Raw genomic sequence first — 20,151 nt, 5'->3', positions numbered from 1 at the left:
TGATTTCTGCTCAGGGGCACTTCAGCTGGGGGGGATCCACGGGACTATTCTGGTAAACGGACTTCTGCTCCCCTGATGCGTTCAGCTGCTGCTGGGAAAGTCAGAAGCCTCAGCCCAAACCAGAGGACAGTTACCTGTTTGGGCTGAGCTGCGGTTTTAGTTACTGGGTCACTTTCTAGTTTTCTAGCTGTAAATTATTTTGTATTTCTGTAATTTATTGAGATCAATGTGTTTAAACACCAGCATCATTTGAAGTGAAGTAATATTTCAGGTGCCTACTTTCTATTGATTCACAACATTTCAGACACCTTCTTCCCCTCATCTGTTAGTTAGAATGAAATGCAGCTGTTCTCTATTGAAAAATCTGCTAATGGATTTTGGAATAAAACAGGTATTTAAACTGACAGTTTTGACTTGATGAGTTTCTTCTTTACTTGTGTCTTTATGATTTGGATCTATGTGCTGCAACTCTTTTTTAAAAGTCCTTTACTTTTCTACAGCTACATAAGATTTTCCCAGGGTTGTTTTCCAGCAGTCTGAGTGTCCTAATACTAATACTATTAATATATATATTTAAATGAAATCTTTCACACCCCTGTGGAGGAAAATATTGACTGCATTATTGACAAAGCATTACAGAGGTCTCACATTCCTGACTAAGATTTCAGCCAGAAAACAGGATCAATATGTTCAAGAAAAGAAAATTAAAACTTATTTGTCAGGTTCCTCCAGGATTTAGCATTAGTCCCATTGTTGTACTGTTTGTTAATTATATCATAAGTTTGCTGATGGTGCAAAATGATGTTTCTGTGGTTACAATTTGAAATGACCAAATATTACACATGCTTGTGTCTGAAATCATGTGTTTGGGAGTCCTAATAGAGGAAACCCAGGATCACTGGAAGCCATATTTGACTTATGTCAAAGGATAAATATATAAGAGACAATGGCTGCAGTGAAAAAATAAAGGCTAGTGCATTAAATAACATTGTATCATAATTCTTGATTATTTTCTATTTCAGTTCAAAACCTTAAGCCCTAAAGATTATCTGTGTGGAACAGCAATGGACATGAGAGGTAAAAAACATCCAAGTCTTTATTATATTCATAGAGGTGTCACTGTATTATTAGAAGCATGTCCATGCTGATGAGAAGAAGATACACAAACCAAAAAAGCCAAATCAGAAAATACTGAGAGAACGTTCCATAGAGAGAGCATGCAGTGAGTATCTGTTAGGGTGAAGATGTCCGACGCTCGTTCTCCCGTTTTCCCTTAATGTCCATAAGTTCACACACTTTTTAAACAGGAGTGACTCTCACACATGGACTGTAACTGAGCACAAAGTAACACACACACACACACACTACAAAACCAGAGAACCAAAGTACACTTAGTGAAGTTATCAAAATATAGGCTATATACTGTAGATTCTTAAGACTTATTCATGTTAAAACAACCAGTGCTGAGTTAGTTTCTATGAGAATGAGTTCAACATTATATTCTCAGACACATACACCGATCGATTATAGAGGATTTAAACCAGTGACTCTGAATGTTTTAGCTTTTCATCTGCAAATCACAAATACTTTACAATTTTCCTGATCGTTTTGCTAAATCATCAATCACCTTCTGATTGATTTCCTTCTTTCCGAGCAGCCGCTGGTTTCAGTTTGCTTTATGAAAACACTGGAACCAGCAGGTAACTTTGGCTTGACCTTCTGTTTAGAGGTCGACCGACTGATCTGCCGTTTTTTGCACATTTTAATTAATCGGCATCGGCCCATTTCGCTGCACATTAGGCCGATTTATAGACAGGCACATCTGCGACCAGCTAAGCGTTGTTGTGGAACACGTGAGGACCCCTCTTGCAACAAGCAGGCTGTCACCACCACAGTTCACTGAGCTGATGTTCCCATCTGCTGAAAAGCGTCCAAAAACTGTAAGAAAGTACTTATCTTTCATTTTTAATTTAGTCTTATACATTTCATTGGTTAAATATGAAGCTACTTTTGGAGAACGATTGTGAGTAACTTTTTGGGTCTGTATTGTTAGCGAGCTGTAGTTTAGGGTGTAGGCACGGGTACCAAAACATGCTAACAAGCCCAGCGGCTAAATTATTATAGTAGCATGCGTTATCTGGATAAACTCATATGTTATTCATTCTGTTTCTGTACCGGAGAGTTTACACACACGGCATTCGTTTTGAACGTGTAATTACATTGTAGCGTTTCAGAATTGATGCTGACCATGCTTATCATGTGTGCAACAAATCTGAAAGTAGAAACGCGTGCAATTCAGACGAATATTCTTGCTAAAACACGCAGGATAACTTTACTCAAATATCGGCCATCGGCTGCCCTGATTTCTAAATATCGGCATCGGCCAGAGAAAACCCATATCGGTCGACCTCTGCTTCTGTTGCACTACATCATTATTTTGGAGGCACCGGAGTTTATATTCTGCAAATGATCTATGTAATCTTTTGGATGTCACTCATACGTGGAATGAGAAGGTACATACTGGGCCCATAACAAGCCTTTAGAGGGAAATTACAATTTTTAAGGGTGACTTCTTGAATGGGATTCAAGTTTCTGCTGCCTGGAAACAAGGAAGTAAATCTAAAAGTTGAAATGTGGAGTAAAGATAGAGAAGTTTGTAGTTTCACAGCTAAAACATGCAGAACCAGTACAGTCCCTTAAATATAGCAAATCCATGTAATGAGTAAAGCTTATGTACTATCTGTTTATCGTAAGATGAAGAATCAGAGAAAGCTCCACATTTACACCATGTTCAAACCAACAGAGGCTTCACTGTAACATATTGACTGTACTGTGTTCACTGTACAAACACACATGTCCACCATAACTCTGGTCCACTAACGCCAATGTCCACCTAACATGAAGTTGGCAGACACTGTGGAGCTGTAACATTGAACAGCAGCTCTTTTGTAGCTGGGAGTGACATTATTAAGCAGTTGAAACTACAATATGTGGATTAACTTCAGTTCATCATGCTCTTTCCTTTCGGTGCAAGGGCAAAGTAGATAATGGCATAAAAAGGTAAAGCAGTGAGTCGTCTGCATATTGTGTGAACATGTTTTCTATACTATGGACGCAGGATAATTTTAGATAAGTGGCTAAAAGTGAAGTCTGAATTCAGGGATATGACAAGTCTGGATTAATTGTCAGTTTTCTTAATTTACTGCATTTTCAAGTCAAATCCTAAAATCATCTGTGTGCACATTTTCAGCTTCACCTCATCCCTGAGCAAAGCTGTTGCAGTTTTTTGGTACAGATCATAGTTTTCAGGACACTTTGATCATTTTACAGGAAAGGTCTGAAAAGCTGCACAACGAATTCCAGATTTTACCAAAAAAGATTATGTACTTTTTCCACCACTTGGCTGCCTCTTTTATCACCAACACTCAGGGCTGAGATTTGAGCTGAAAATGGAAAGCTTGGTCCAATCACGGCCTGACTAAATTCTACAGCTGGTTGAGCTAAACTCTGCACCTAATGTGTGTGAGCACTGTAGCTGTCATTAGTATAATGTTGAAGCTGATTCCACGGGCACAAACCGAACAGTTATCCACAGCAGTGTGCAGGAGCAACAACACAATGTACCCTTCAGCCAAGGCTGCAGAGCACAAAGACCAAACCAGAGAAATCCGTCTGTCGGTTCTTCACTGTCTGTCTGAACTCACTCAGTGGGTTCAGAGTACGGTGGACCAACGGCTTACCGAAACACCAGAGCCAAAATCACAATGACTCCTAAACATTTGAATCTAACAGTGTGTGCGCCTCCACAAAGCCTGAACACAGGATGGCTTCAGGTGTGTGCTAGTTTGGTCTCCCCCGGCAGCCTCCGCCGTCAGTGTGAGCGTGTTCATCTCTCTGTATTGGTGTGTTCACAGAGTGTAAAGAGACAATAACACAGGAACAATTTCCACACAGAGATAGGTACTACACCGTTTACATATTGCTGTTTTCAGTTATGCACATACTTCGAGAAATTTTCACAGTAAGCACACACCTAAGTTTATATTAACTTGTGTTTTTGTTTTGTCTTTTTGTAAATGCACACATTCACAAATGTTACTGATGTCTTATTTAAATGGAGAAAGAGAGATGAGACAAGAGGGGACAGAAAGAGAGGAAACTACAAATATCACAGACTCTGGAGAAACTGTCCAAGATCTAAATCTTAAAAAGATTAATATTCAACGGAGGGATATGGAGCTCTTCAGCTGATTATCATTAACAAATATTAAACTCCAAAATGGTTTTAAAGCTCACATTAGTTTCAAATTAAGCTTGTTGTCAGATGTACTGTGACAGGAGCAACACAAAAACACTGATATCAGGGCTGAAAACTCTTTGAACATTTCTGACTTTAAGTTGCATCAAATGAAGTCTTCATTTGGATCTAGCAGTTTTGGTTAACAACAGATTACAATGGCAGCTCTATTTGTATAACATACAGTGATTTAACTAAATGGACTGTTTGTATTTGTACTATACTGATTAATAATGACTATAAACTGCAGTACTTCATCTATTAAACAGTCAAAGTTTTCTCAATGAAGGAAAGTTCAGCAGCTTGTGGTAGATTCAGAAGCTGCACTGTGCCTTTAAGGTGTGTGTCATTTTAACATGTCACATCCCAGCGGTGACAACGTGACTGTAACACTATGACAAATGACATTAAAGTCAAGTTGATTAACCCTGTTTTGAATCGGAGATTAGCATGATGTATGGTTTCATGTATGACCGTGGTTCTCTGGTGGAGAAACGTTCTCTTTAGCTCAAGGTTGCTCCAAAACAGTCAGATGATGATTCATCAAGAGAAGCCCTGAAGCCATGGCTTTTATACGGCCACTATTTCCTACATACACTGCCTCCACTGGCTCAGTCCTGTAGTGGTTGAAAAGACCATCTCAACCCACCAGAGAACCGTGAATGTACAGAGCAGACAAAGCACCTGCTGCATTAATTTAGTCCACACCCTCAGAACCCAAACACTGTGTTTACACGTTACACTGGGAATTCTCAGGGTGTGTTGGGGTCTAAGCATCGCAGACAAGAGAATGTCTTTTTACTTTTACTACACATACAGAACTTTGTGAGTCAAAACTTCAGCATTATTTCCTTATTTACGTTAACTGGTGCTCAGCTGGACTTCCACGCAACATCCTGACAAATCAGTCTGGCACTTCATTTAAAATCTGTTAAGACCCAACACTAGCAGCAAAAACAAATGCTGAAGCAGCACAAACTGCTGTTTGTGGTTTTTGTTGTCCTGAACTCCAAGAAGACACAACGTGGACAAACACCAAGCTGGGACAGCGGGATGAGAACAGCTGGAAACAGAATGTTGTGGAAATCAAATATTTTAGGGGAGGTGCTTTAGCAGAGTTGGACTCATTAAAGGAATGACGTTTGGATTGGATACAAGGCACTAAAGATTTTGCTATAGAGCGGCTAAATTAGGAGGACTTGGGCTGAGAGTAGGAAGAGAAGAAAGACAGAGTTTCACTACAGGAAGTCTGACTAAGACTCCAAAGTAAAAGATGGAGAGAAAGACGAGTGGAGAGACATCGATGTAGTGCAGAAGTAGAGGAGGAAGTAGGAGGGTGTAGTTAGGACTGCATCTCAGCACGCAGCATCCACGGAAACCAACAGCAGAACAGCAACCTGGGGGGGGGAGAAAAGGAGGAAGAAGAGTGAGCACAGAGAAGAACGAAGGGAAGAAGAAGAAAGAAAAGAAGAGCAGGAGGAGGAGGAGGACAGGAGCTGTACATTCAGACTGATCACACAAACCTGAATAAAAACACTGATGCCTCATGTTGCACTGGATACAGTGGAGAAAGTCATACTGAAAACAACGTACCCAGTACAGGTTACTGGGAATTAAAAATGATTGTGCTGCTGTATCCACTATCAAGAGGATGTACAGTATTGTTCAAAATAATAGTTGCTACATGGCAAACAAGTTACCAGTAGGTGCAGTAGATTCTCAGAAAACAAACAAGACCCAGCCTTCATGATATGCATGCTCTTAAGGCTGTGCAACTGGGCAATTAGTTGAAAAGGGTGTGTTCAAAAAAATAGCAGTGTCTGCCGTTGACTGTACAAACTCAAAACTATTTTGTACAAACGTTTTTGTTTCTAGGATTTAGCAATCTGTGAATCACTAAACTAATATTTAGTTGTATGACCACAGTTTTGTATAACTGCTTCACATCCGTGTGGCATGGAGTCAACCAACTTGTGGCACCTTTCAGCTGTTATTCCACTCCATGATTCTTTAACAACATTCCACAATTCATTTACATATCTTGGTTTTGCTTCAGAAACAGCATTTTTGATATCACCCCACAAGTTCTCGATTGGATTAAGGTCCGGGGATTGGGCTGGCCACTCCATAACATTAATTTTGTTGGTTTGGAACCAACGTTTACTAGTTCGTTTACTAGTGTGTTCGGGGTCATTGTCTTGTTGAAACAACCATTTCAAGAGCATGTCCTCTTCAGCATAAAGCAACATGACCTCTTCAAGTATTTTGACATATGCAAACTGATCCATGATCCCTGGTATGTGATAAATAGGCCCAACACCATCGTAGGAGAAACATGCCCATATCATGATGCTTGCACCACCATGCTTCACTGTCTTCACTGTGTACTGTGGCTTGAATTCAGAGTTTGGGGTCGTCTCACAAACTGTCTATGGCCCTTGGACCCAAAAAGAACAATTTTACTCTCATCAGTCCACAAAATGTTCCTCCATTTCTCTTTAGGCCAGTCGATGTGTTCTTTGGCAAACTGTAACCTCTTCTGCACATGCCTTTTTTTAACGGAGGGACTTTGCGGGGGATTCTTGAAAATAGATTAGCTTCACACAGACATCTTCTTACTTACAGGTAACTCCAGACTGTCTTTGATCATCCTGGAGCTGATCATTGGCTGAGCCTTTGCCATTCTGGTTATTCTTCGATCCATTTTGATGGTTGTCTTCCGTTTTATTCCACGTTTCTCTGGTTTTGCCCTCCATTTTAAGGCACTGGAGATCATTTTAGCTGAACAGCCTATAATGTTTTGCACCTCTTTATAGGTTTTCCCCTCTCCAATCAACTTTTTAATCAAAGTACGCTGTTCTTCTGAACAATGTCTTGAACGACCCATTTTCCTCAGGCTTTCAAATGCATGTTCAACAAGTGCTGGCTTCATCCTTAAATAGGGGCCACCTGATTCACACCTGTTTTTTCACAAAATTGATGACCTCACTGATTGAATGCCACACTGCTATTTTTTTGAACACACCCCTTTCAACTAATTGCCCAGTTGCACAGCCTTAAGAGCATGCATATCATGAATCCTGGGTCTTGTTTGTTTTCTGAGAATCTACTGCACCTACTGCTAACTTGTTTGCCATGTAGCAATAAAAAATATATTAAAAACCTGGATTATTCTGGTTAGTCACATTATACTGCTATTATTTTGAACAATACTGTTAGTGTTTAGCATGTAACATGAACAGGCCTGTGGTCACAGCAGCTGTGAAATGAAACAGAGATGTACCCAGCCCAACAACAATCCACACACAATCCACAGTGGAGGGATGTGGATGCAGTCTGACATCTACCTGCTTCCTCTGTTCTTACCTGGATATGGAGCTCTCAGAGGTCAGGTCTTTAGGAGACCGCATCGTGTTGAAGTTACGCTTGGGCTGCGACACTGCAGGGCACGTGCATGCACGCACACACGTACACACGCACACACGCGCGCACACACACACACACACACACACACACACACACACACACACACACACACACACACACACACAAACACACTTTGTTGGTAAGTAAAAGGAAGATTAAGCTGATATGAGCATCAGGTGTGAAAACCAAGTCTCCTGATTCTCACAGTTTGTGTTTTTGTTGAGCTTATGCAGTTTCATCATCACTTCTTTGAGTTATGGTAAAGTGAAACAATGTTAAACCAGGCCTAAAACCCACGTCCATGTTTTAAGGCACAATGGACAAAAAGATTAAAAAAATGATGTCTGATCGGTTTTAGATGTCATACTGTACGTCTGGATCTGTGCACCTTTAATACTCCAAATATATTTGGCCGAACTTTTACTTTTACAGCACTGGGTTGGGGCCACGCTGTGTTGGACTGAGCCCTGGCACATTTTCACTGACGTTGCTCATGTCAGTGTTGGTAATGTGCACTGTCCTGAACAAACAGCAAAGAAACACAGCAGGTACTTACTAGTGACCTGGTGGACCTTCTTCACCATGGAGCTGTCATTCTGTGAGCCGTCTTTGGGACCTCCGATTCTGACAGAGCCACATGGAAAACAGTGTGTTTGTTGGTGTGTTTAATACTGGCAGTGGCACTACATTAAAGACATTCTGAAGGGAAGGAAAGCTAAATGTTGGGTTATCACAGAGCACTATACGTGTCCAGGTTTGTCGGTTCAAGCACACTGTAAACCAGGAGAGATCCAGGGTGTGTAGGGTCTGAACCTCACCTCTGGACACGGGAAGGTGGAGCAAACACTCCGTATTTGGGCAGGCAGCTGAAGTAACGGACTCCAAACACAGAACCATCATGTTTTCCTGTGGGCTGATCCAACTCGATACCAAACCAGTAACCTGCAGACAAAAGCAGCTTAGGTCACACCTGCACCAGTCGTTTACCTGGCTGTGGGCTGAGACTAACAGTGGTTAGCTATTCCTGATGACGTCTGTCCTGATGATTTCACAGAGGATCCCTGTTCCACCACGTCTGCCTTCATTCTTTATAGTGGCATAAAATGAAAAAACGTATCTAATTTCATGTTCTGAGGATCTAGTCAGGAGTTCTGTTACACTGATAGATCTTTTCTAGCTGGGGGGTAAGTCATCAGACTAGGATAGAACCACGGTCGCCGCTGATCCACATGAACCCAGGAAACAATTAAAGGATCAGGTTCTGAAACAGTTTCTTAAAGTTGGTCCTGACGACTAATGCAGACCTTTCAGTTCAAATAAAAGCAGCATGTCAACAAGTCTAACAAGCCCCCACATGCAGACAGGACCAAGAACCCACTGAGGAGCAGCACAGACCTGGAGCGAAGTCAGTCTTGCCGTAGAACCGGACGATACCGTGTTTCTGTCCAGCCACCAGAACCTGATCTCCAACCTCCACGTTCATTCCCTCTGGATCCACACTGGCTACTGACTTCTTCCTCCTCTGGGCTGAGAACATGCAACAAACCACTGACTTCACTGGGATTTGCTTTTCCAAAATGTAGGAATTTTAACGACAGCATTTTAAAGTCATCTGAACACAGACTGAACCCTATCACATCAGCTAGGTTACCTTTCTCTCTCTCCTTCTCCTTCTTCTCTTTCTCCTTCTTGGTCTTGCCTGCCAGGCGGGAGGCCAGGTCCATGCGAGGGGTTCTGGGGGTGGACGTTACTGACGAAGGCGTCTGATCCACGGCCTTGGAAATCTTTGACACTGGAGCAAAAATTCCTGAAGGGCAGAAAGAGGCACAGAAAAAACTCAAAGGGTCTGGTTTCATTGATCCCTGAGTGAGAGCTGCAGAAACACATGTGACCACTAGAGGGCGGACAGACTCCACAACCACCTGCCATCATCTGCAAATGGAGCTGTGGCTAAGGTGTTAGCAAACAGCTGCCACAGCCACTGCAGCTGTGTCCGCCTGACTAACGTAGCTTCAGTATTCACTCTCCTCAACCCTGCTTTGGTCTCCAACTCCTGACAAATACATATGTGGCTTTGGCAGCTGTGTGTGCTGTTTGGTTCTGTACTGTGCAACAGTCCCTGTGCAGCAGTTGTGTTGAAGTGTTGTGAAATGTGTCTTACAGTCAAATGAAAACACTCAACCAGTTTGACCAACATATTCCCATTGAAGCCAAACCAGTGTCTGAGTGACTAACAAATAAATCCAAAAATAAATCCGTGTATGTATGTAAACTGCTCAAACACATGAGAATTGATCCTCCTCCTGGGTCTTTGGATCCCATCATGTTTCACACATCACTGAAGGTTCATGTCAAGTGATGCTGTGGCACAATGAAATGCAAAATCTGAACCCTAACCCATTAATAATTAGGCCCACACAGAAGAAAGGGAAAGGCCCAGTGACTTGCTCAAAGGCACCGTAGCAGCAGCAGGTACCTAGTTTAGGAGGGCAGATGAAGTAGCGCACACCGCCCACACTGCCGTCGTTCTTTCCCTCTGGCTCGTCGAGCTCCACGCCAACCCACTGACCACTGGCGAACTCCGTCGTACCACAAAACCTCAGAGTACCGGTCTGAGAGAGACAATGAGACAAAGCCGTGCAGTTAGTCTGGGGGTCTATGCTACAGAGGGAGTGAAGATGAACATATTTTAATATGCGACAGGAGGAGAACGTCTTGTTCATCTAACTTATATTATACTGCACATGTCATGTGGGTGTAAAGCAAACACATCAGCAACAAACTCCATAGGTTCATGTGAGAATGGTAACGTCAGGTTTAAATGCGTGCAGGATGGAGTTTCAGGTGGTGCATGGTTCATCCACACTGGACGACCGATGTTCCAGTCTAAACAAACTTCTTCTCTGGTTCCTTGGCACTCGCTGGTCACACAATGGCTGTCCATCTTCCTGCAAGCAAGGCTTGGCTGAGAGAAGGAGTCTCCAGTCCAAATACTGTCCAAGACAGTGTAGGGCTTTGGTGCAGCAGCTCACACTGTTTTTGACCCATCTGTTTGTAAAGGCCACCTACAGCCAATCTCAGGTTTGCAGACACACTTACCTTTGAAATCCAAGTCAGCTGTTTCATTGTTGTTTTCTCCCAGAGACCAGGGTTGAAACTAAAACATGGAGCTGTGCCTACAGTTATTCTTAGAGTTTTGACTGAGATTTGTAGAAGAGCTACATGAAATGGATAGGGTGATGTATGTTCTAGGTGCCAAGCCATCACTTGGCCATAATGGTTTTTACACGTATTTCAATGGGTCAGAACAACATGCTCCTTCAACCAAACTCAACCTTTTGCCAATAAATGTCATGTTCAGGCTGTTTCCTGTAGTTGATCTGAAAGTTCTCCCCACATTTTGTGCATGAAGACACATCTCATCACTGATGTGGCGTGAGCCCCTGACCTTCATATCGTCCAGCACCACGCGGTCGCCCAGCTTCAGCCCCAGTGACGACAGCATCAGGTTCCCTGGGATGTTGTCGTAGTTGGGTAGCGTGGCTCTGGGAAGGTTGCAGCTCAGAGGGACGGCGTCCAGCAGCAGCTGCTTCAGTTCTTTGGCCACCATGGCGGCCTCGGCCTTGTCCAGGCTCATGTCCATCGGGTCAGGAACCACCTCCGCTGGAACCTGGCCCTTATCGTTCTGCAGGAAGAGCAAAGAGGAGGGAGAATTTGCAGGGCAAAGACAGAAACACAAACATTATTTTCCATTTGTCAGGCCTGTTGTTCTCGCTGACAGATACTGTGAAGGCATGATTTGCATTTTAATGTGGTTTCTGTTTGTTCTTAACGATGCTCCACCTTCTATCAGAGCCAACTGATGACTTAAAGCAACATAACCTCGGCTCCCAAACACAACGTCAGCCTCAGGACCTGCAACTAAATCTGGGCCCATTGTGAACTACACAAAGGGAAGTGTCTTTACCCGGACGGTGGGGTTGGCTCCATGTTCCAGCAGGCATTTGACTGCACCCAGACACAGGTTAGAGGCGGCAATGTGCAGAGCTGTGCCATAGTGGAAATCACTGCATGTGGAGTTCAACACTGAGGAAAACACAGAAGAAGAAGTGGGATTTAATGCTGAGTATCTGCTGACGATCTATAGAAGATCTGTGTGTTTGTACCTCTGGGTTTCGTGGCTTTGAGCAGGACTCGGATCAGTTCTGGGACGTCGAAGTAAGCGGCATAGTGCAGAGCGTTCATGTTGGTCCAGCGGCTCCTTAGACTCACATCAGCGCCCAGAGAGATCAGCTGACTGGTGAGACGCAGCGCTGCTGCCGGGTCGCCTGCACACACAATGAGGATGAAACTGAAAGCAGCTCCGGCTTTACAGCAGCAGAGGAGCAGAATCCACCACCCTCCCCGATGCCATCGTCCACACCACAGATCCTCCCAGACGCCCTGTGACTTGGAACAATGTGAAGAACTGATGTTGGACTTTCATTCACAGATGACTCACTTCTCGAGACCATCTCTAAGCTGAAGGCTGTTGGGCTGGACTCACTAGACCACAGTCAGACTGACAGGAATCCTCCTGATCCTGGTCCTCAGGTTTCTCCACAGTTTCCTGTTAAGCAGCTTATTTCACTTGAGACCAGGCTGTAAGGATGAATGATGTAAATCCCTCTGAGGCTAATTTTTTAATTATTCTGAGCTTTGGATCATGAACTTGACTATAGCAGACATGATGGCATTGTTGGTTTTCTGATAAATAAAAAATATGTTTAATAATTCATCATTCAAATAATAACTTCAGAGCCTTTTATAGTCAGACTAGGCCAATCTGGGCAACACCACAGGTTGTGTTTCTGATCCCTATTAAAACCTTACCCACTCCGTGCGCTCCAGCCTTGCAGCTGTAGTGCAGCAGTGTCATGTCAGTCAAACCATCGCGGTCGTTCACATGGCAGCCACGTTTCAGGATCTGAGCGAACACACAAGCATCCAGAGCAGCACATTGATCAATTGATCTGATTAGGCTTATAATTATCTATAACGATATATATCTATATCTAAACACTAGAATCGTTTAACATGAAGGAAACACCAACCATAGACACGTCTGTTCCTTAATTTGTTCCTCAACCTGATTACTTCAGATGGCTTTGTTTTGGCAGAAGGTTCAATAGTGATCAATAATTATCAATTATTAGTGTCAGACATTTTCATAATGAGCCTCAATAATCATCAGTTTATTGTAGAATTTAACCCAAACCATCAACTCCTGAACTTAATTAGCTCATCTGTTGTTTACTTCAGGCTGAGTCACAACCAAGCGTCAGTCTGTGTTTCCTGCTCCTCCCTCTGCTCCTTCTCCTCCTTCTGCTCCCTCTGCCCCTGCTCCCTTTACCCCTGCTCCTTTCTCTGGTCCTTCTCCTCCTCCCTCTGCACCTGCTCCTCTCTGTGATCCCTCTGCTCCCTCTGCTCGTTCTGCTCCATCTGCTCCTCCCTCTGCTCCCTCTACTCCTTCTATGAAACATTACATCTTAGGCACTGTAAAGATCACATCTCTGAGTTATGCTACAGCAGCTTCTGTTCTTTAACCTCCTAAGACCTGAGCTTTGGTTTGGCTTGCATTTTAGATTTCTTCTAGCTATTTGGGGTTAGGTGGAACCAATAAATATAACAACCAGATATTATCTTTGAACATGAAAGCACTTGTAATTTGTGTACAACCTTGATGTCAGTCATAACATTTCGAATGAGATATGTGTGTGTGTGTGTGTGAGTGATAGAGAAAGTGAGTTTGGAGATGGAGAAGTTGTATTATAAGTATTATGGTGCAGACAACGAAAAATGTGATGTCCACATATGTGGACGCCAGGTCCTAGGAGGTTAAAGTGTGTGTGTGTGTGTGTGTGTGTGTGTGTGTGTGTGTGTGTGTGTGTGTGTGTGTGTGTGTGTGTGTGTGTGTGGTGAATCTGGGTCAATGTGACAATGACAGTCAGGACTCAGGTGGTTCATGTCGACCTGGTTGAGGGGTCAGTTTTAGATGCTGGAGTCCACAAATGTTTGTAGATTCATATCTTTATTTTCTGTGTAAACTGACAAATGATTAAGTGAATTAACTGTCTGACCACCTGAGCACACTACTCCAGGAGTCTCTGATAACTGGGAGAACAGAAGCAGAGCCTGGCTGTTTCCAGCATGTTTCACCTGGTTCTCACCTCGTTGCCGATGATGTCGATCTTGTGCTGCACCTGTGGTACCCACTGACGCACGATAGCAAATAGCTCCGGGATGGATGTTCTAGGATCCATGAGGATCTCCAAACAGGCCGGGTCATTTGGGTCGAAGAAGGTGAACGCTGCAGACAAAAGGATACAGGAAAAGTTAGAGCTAAACCACAGACAAAGGGATCATCAAAAAGAGAAGAGAAACAGAAAAGGAAACCAGGAAAGTAAAGGAAGGATGATGAAATAATGAAGGAAAAGCAGAAGCCATGTTTCTCTGTTTCATCGACTCAGCAGTAACCTCTGAGTGCTGCAGGTTCTCCTCTTGCCAGCTGTGCAATCTGAGCTGAGACAGGTCTTATTTCACTGAGTAACTGCAATCAGCTCCACAACAAATGCCAATCCTTCAGTTTCTGCTGCCAAACACTTTGTCATGGACAACAGTGGTTTTACTGCAAACTGCTGTGTTTCACAGTGAAACACGATTTTAAGACATAAATTGGAGTTTATTCAGCAGTGTCTTCAGCAGAGTCCTCCATTCTTCTGCAGCACCTCTGAAATGTGCTGTTCAAATAACAGACTTTTCAACATCTAACAAAACGGGGCCATGGCCTGTGATCAGTTATCCTGGAGCCAATCCCAGAATGCAGTGGGTGAGAGGCAGGGCCCCCCTGGACAGATCAGCAGCCAATCACAGGGCTGACACACAGAGACAGACACACACTTTAAAGTCACCAACCAACCAAACCTGCATGTGTTTGGACTGTGGGAGGAGAAAACCCACACAGACACGGAGACAACATGCAGACTCCACACAGAAAGGCCCCAGGTCCACCGGGGTTCAGACCCTAATCCTAACCTGCACGTGTTTGGACTGTGGGAGGAGAAAACCCACACAGACACGGGGACAACATGCAGACTCCACACAGAAAGGCCCCGGGTCCACCGGGGTTCAGACCCTAATCCTAACCTGCATGTGTTTGGACTGTGGGATGAGAAAACCCACACAGACACGGAGACAACATGCAGACTCTACAGAGAAAGGCCCTGGGTCCACCGGGGTTCAGACCCTAATCCTAACCTGCACGTGTTTGGACAGTGGGAGGAGAAAACCCACACAGACACAGGGACAACATGCAGACTCTACAGAGAAAGGCCCTGGGTCCACCGGGGTTCAGACCCTGTACCGCCAGTGCTGCTCTGAGGCCACAATGGATGCCACCTCTCCAATGTACCAACTTCACCAAACTCAGATTACAGTCTACCCCCTATAGTCTAATTATGTTGGTTAATAACTGCAAAACTTTAAATAAGATAAGAAAACCTTTATTTGTCCCACAATGAGGAAAATGCCTTGTTGCAACAGCAAAGTACAAGTACACAGCAGAGTGCCAGAAGTAGCAAAGATGTGAGATAAATAAGAAATTTAAAAATATTAAAAAAAATACTAAGTGAAATAAAACTATAAAGCTACAAAAACTATAAGTGTGCCTATATAAGTGTGTATGTGCCTATGGGTATGTACAGTATATGGACATTAATGGATAAATATATAAATACCAGGTAAAGTGACTACAGTATATTGCACTGATGTGAATTACTTTATAATGAAGTATTGCACATGATCACAGCAGATGGATGATCAATGTACAGTGTTAGTAGTGATCATTGTAATGAAAATTACATAGGTAGTTATCAGTACCATGAATACGATCAAAACAAGGCTTTGAACAGTTTAATTATTACCTCAGTACAGCAGCAGAATTTTAAGGTGGACTGTCTTTGTTGGCTGTGTAACAGTGTGTATTTATTTTGACTTACCGTAGTCTTTGGGCAGCGGTGCCTGGGCTGACGGGTGCACCATGGCTCGGCAGCGTGGCTCCTGAAGTGGAGTCTGGAACTCGGACACCGACAGTGGCTCAGCCTCTGGCTCGTCGTCCCGCTCCAGTTCAGCTGGTGGATCCTCCTCTTCCTCACATTCCTCTCTGTCCTCCCGTTCGTCCTCCTGTTCATCGTCCTCCTCATCGTCCACCTCCGCCCTGTCCTCACCCTCCCTCTCCTCCTCTAACTCGTATTCTTCTTCTTCCTCCTCCTCATCTTCCTCCTCCTCCTCAGTCAACGCCACCTCCTCCTCTCTCTGGACCCTTTCCTCCTCCTGCTCCTCCTGGTCATGCCTCTCCTTCTCCTGCACCTCCAGGTTCTCCTCTTTAGTCATGACGAGGGATGCTGCAGCTGGGCCTGAGAGAGAGGAGGCAACGTCACGTCTTTTTCTCTTATTTTGGTTTTTTAAACAGAAAAATCCTGTTCTGTACTGAGTCACCTCTGGAGCAGCTGCCATGTGTACTGATGCTGCACAGGCTGGTTCACTGACTTATTATTTCAGTTGATTTACTGATTTCATTAAATTCATTTCATTAAATTGATCCAAATCACATCTTAAACTAAACAAACAACAAGCGTAACAAGCAGGACTGAAATTTGAGACCCCTGTATTGGAAGTCCCTTGTTCTGAGCCTGCTGACCCTGAAAAACTGCAGTGGTTGGTTGAAGATCAGCTTTTAAACAAATAAACCAACAGTAAACAAACACAGAACAAACCATTAATGACCACAGCATAATCATTATTATGTATTATGACGTGTATTACACAGAATATCAGAGGAAACCTAATGTGCAGGTTTAACTCGTTACCCACAGACACATCCTCAGGTTTTTATTTCTAATCTGCTGTAAAACATATTTGAGATTTTCTTCACTCATTTTAATGTAAGCTTGTTGTAGTTTAATTATGTAGGAAACAGACTAAATATGGACTAATAAAACGTACTGATCACTCTAAGGAAACTTCTTCCTAAACTGTCATATCTTCCAAAGACAAGTGTTCATTTAAATAGGCTCCTGGTTCTGCAGCCCCTGAGCTGGATCCCCTGGACCTGAGCTCACAATCCGCAGTTTTACCAGGAAAATATTGTGGAACAAACTTGCACTGTTACTTTTTTTGCATGTTGCATTGACAAGGACTTAACAAAGACTTGGGACCAGAGACTGGACTTTACTGGAGCCTTAAACGGCTCTGTCTGTTGACTCATCGAGCATCAGCATCTTCCAATAAAGCACCTTGAACCAGGTCCAGTCCCCATGAACCACCACATGGTTCCAGTAAAAGGGCACGGCTTATTCGGGTGAAACCACTCTGACTCGGTTTTGTCCGGTCTGTCTTCCGGTCTCTTGATGCCGCTCCTTGTTTTCTTGTTTCTGCTGTGCATCACCAGCCGAGTGTTATGGTGTTATGTTTAGCTCGGAGGCAGACACAGAAAACAAGGAGAAGGATAATTGACCCACTGATAATGGCAGTAACTAAGGAGGCTAATGCTAACGCTCCCTGTCCATCTTATAGCTGTTGACAGGCCCGACTGGATTAAATCTACTTTCCACTTTAGCAAATGGACGATCCATCCATCAGCGACCCATCCATCGCCTCTATTACAGCCAGCCAGGGAGGGAAGGAGCAAATATAATGAGTCAGTTACACTCTTACATGTTTTCACCTCATGTCTTAACGGCTGGCAAATTAAAGCAAACCTGGAGCTGGTCCTGTGGTTTTGTTCGGACCGTGCTACATTCATTAATGCACATCTGTTAACAGATGTGCACGTCACTGCAGGCAGAGCAGGCGCCTCAGGTATTCACAAAGATTTGTGTTTTCTCCTGATCTCAGAGCAGCTAAATGGTGATCCAGTCAGGGACGGGACACTCTGTGGTCTCAGCACTGAGGGCCAACACTAACACAGCACCCTGGCCTCCAGATGCTGAAGGATGCACTTCTGGAATCAGACTGAAGTTCACATTTGGTTTCCATTCTTCATGGCGTTGGTACCGGTTTCCTCTTGGGAACCAGGATAAGTTTGTCCTGTCTGAACCGATGTGTGGCACAGTCCTCTGGTCGCTCGGGGTGAGGGATGCTGGGCCGACAGGTCACATATCAGATCCAAACAACATGCAGGAAAAATGAATCTGCAACTGAACCAGCAACACCCTCTTTAACCATGTGGTCTGGGGCCAGTTTACAGCACACAGTTCATGGAGCAGCTGAAAGGAGGCAGAGACGTCTCTGTAGTCTGAGCTGCAGACTTTAATCCACACAAATACCAGCTCTGTTGTCCCAGTCTCAGTCAGCGACTGTCTGCTGCAGCAGCTACATGTTAAGTTAGACGTCTTTATAGAAAACACAACTGATACAGATCAGTTTGACTTAGAATGACTGGAACACACTTCGTAAACACTGGTTTATTCTACACATAAACAGTCTGAGGCCTGGAGCAAATATTCTGTCAACTCACATGTTTTCTGTTCAGTTAGACTGTAACCGTAAAAAACAAAAAACGTAGTGATACCATGAAACACAGTAATTATCTGTCTGAGGGTGTGATGTGTTTTATGTAATCAGCAGTGGCAGCTGGCTGGTTCCTGCTTCAACAGTAATCAGAGTCTGAATGGGCTCAACAAAACAGGACTCAGCTGAGGCCACCATAAAGGTTACGCAACACGACCGTACGAATCAGCACAGACACAAGAATATGAACCACCAGAGGAGGTTGCAAGAAAATCCCAATAAATCCACTAAAAAGAAACTCGAGAGTTCCTGCTGCAGCAGTGACACTGACCCTCCCTGTTGTATCATTTCCAACTCTCTTATAAAATGTGTTTTCTATAAATTAGAGATGAATCAGTGACGACTGGGTCCCCAGGACAGCTGGTTTGGTCCTCAGTCCCCACATCACATGTAGCAGCAGGTTATCTTGCACTACACATCCCATGAGCTCCTACCACTCCTGTATTGTTTTCAATGGGACATTACAGTAAATGAATTGAGCTGTTTTCAGGCAGCAAAACCACACAAATCAGCAAGAAAACAAGAAATGTCCAGTCAAAACCACAGCAGTGAAATAAACCTTATAGTGACTATTATTATTATTGTTGTTATTGTTGTTGTCATTATTAGTCAACATGACATTTCTCTAACGTCGTTTCAGTGATATTTGAATCCAGAGGCCACCACTGTTCTCCCCAAATAAACGCTGAATGTTTCTGAGCCCTGGTTATGGAGACTGGAGCGTCCTTCCTTCACCGAGTCTCTGTGGGAGCACTGAAAACCACCACAGAGACTCGGTGAAGGAAGGGTTTGTGGCTCAGCTGGGCCGATCTGGGCGAGGAACCATGTGATGTGCACCAGCAACCTGTGAGAGGCGGGGGAGGCCATGGCAGCATCCTAGTCCATCCAGCCTCCATTTTACAACAAGCCAAAGCGTAGACACGCAATCCCGCAAAAACCGTCGCTTCGGCCGGACAGCGCGTCGTCCGCCGCTCCAGATCCTCCCTGACGAACACAGAACCGGCCAAATCCAGAAAAACAGCAGACACCAGCCGGGTCAGGCTCGGTTCGTGCTTTGTGCCAATGTGCGTAGTAAAAAAAACGCCCCGCTGACAAACAATGAAAATACGCACACGCCAAAAAGACACGAAGGCCTGGATCCTAAAGCCCTGCACGGATGGAAACAGTCGATGGTCGAAATAAAGAAGCCCGGACTGCCCGCAGTCAAAGAAGAGCAGCTTTATTTGATGTTGTTTTGAACAGCGCCCCTTTCCAACCTTTTCAGCGTCTCCATCCTCAGCACCAGCATGACGCACGGCAGCCTGGTGCACCGAGGCAGACATGTTATTAAAATACAGGAGCAAGTGTGGATGAAGCGGGTTCTTACCTGAAAACAAGCCGCTGTTTGTTCGCTGATGGGACTCTCTCCTCTATGGTAGCAGCACTGATGCTCTGTCTCCTCCTCTCTCCAAGACTCTGGCTCTTTCCACCGCTCTCCGCCGACCTCTCTCTGCCGCCTCCCTCTCTCATTGCATTCAACTCATGTTGCTGGAGCACAGACAGCACTTTCCCACAACTAAAATGACGCCTGTACACACAAACCATGATATATTACACTACATGGAATACAACTGAGTTTATTTTGTCTTTATGATGTGACACCGCTGTGCAAAGAGGTTTTACTTTCCAAAATATCTTGTTTTCAAAGAATTATCCATTTTTAACTCTCCTAAATGTTTCTCCCTTTCCAAAAATGTCCTTTCATAAATTCAGTTCAATTCAATTTTATTTGTATAGCGCCAAATCACAATACAAATTATCTCAAGGCACTTTACAAAAAC

General features: G+C 43.9%; 1 protein-coding gene across 3 annotated transcripts; it reads right to left on the bottom strand.

Annotated features, from left to right (window-relative positions):
• Positions 1-2: 2 nt before the first annotated feature.
• clip3 (CAP-GLY domain containing linker protein 3) lies at positions 3-19,826 on the bottom strand. Of its 3 annotated transcripts, XM_026296139.1 has the most exons (14): positions 19,698-19,826; positions 15,760-16,176; positions 13,933-14,072; positions 12,596-12,689; positions 11,890-12,051; positions 11,691-11,809; positions 11,172-11,408; positions 10,200-10,335; positions 9,375-9,530; positions 9,119-9,250; positions 8,542-8,665; positions 8,280-8,347; positions 7,664-7,736; positions 1,079-5,694 (listed from the first exon to the last, which is right to left on the bottom strand). In XM_026296139.1, exons 2-14 carry the CDS (start codon positions 16,151-16,153, stop codon positions 5,640-5,642), a joined length of 1,890 nt encoding a protein of 629 aa, XP_026151924.1. In that variant the 5' UTR covers positions 16,154-16,176; positions 19,698-19,826; the 3' UTR covers positions 1,079-5,639. The 3 variants fall into 3 exon arrangements, with proteins under 3 accessions (XP_026151941.1, XP_026151933.1, XP_026151924.1); XM_026296156.1 differs by lacking the exons at positions 1,079-5,694; positions 19,698-19,826 and adding an exon at positions 3-134 and having other exon boundaries at positions 15,760-15,950; XM_026296148.1 differs by lacking the exons at positions 1,079-5,694; positions 19,698-19,826 and adding an exon at positions 19-143 and having other exon boundaries at positions 15,760-15,950.
• Between the last annotated feature and the right edge of the window lie 325 nt (positions 19,827-20,151).

The sequence above is a fragment of the Mastacembelus armatus genome, chromosome 13 (assembly GCF_900324485.2).
Source record: "Mastacembelus armatus chromosome 13, fMasArm1.2, whole genome shotgun sequence".
Classification (NCBI taxonomy): Eukaryota; Metazoa; Chordata; class Actinopteri; order Synbranchiformes; family Mastacembelidae; genus Mastacembelus; species Mastacembelus armatus.
The sequence above is the reverse complement of the archived record's forward strand: the minus strand, read 5'-3'. Positions and strand labels throughout refer to the sequence as shown.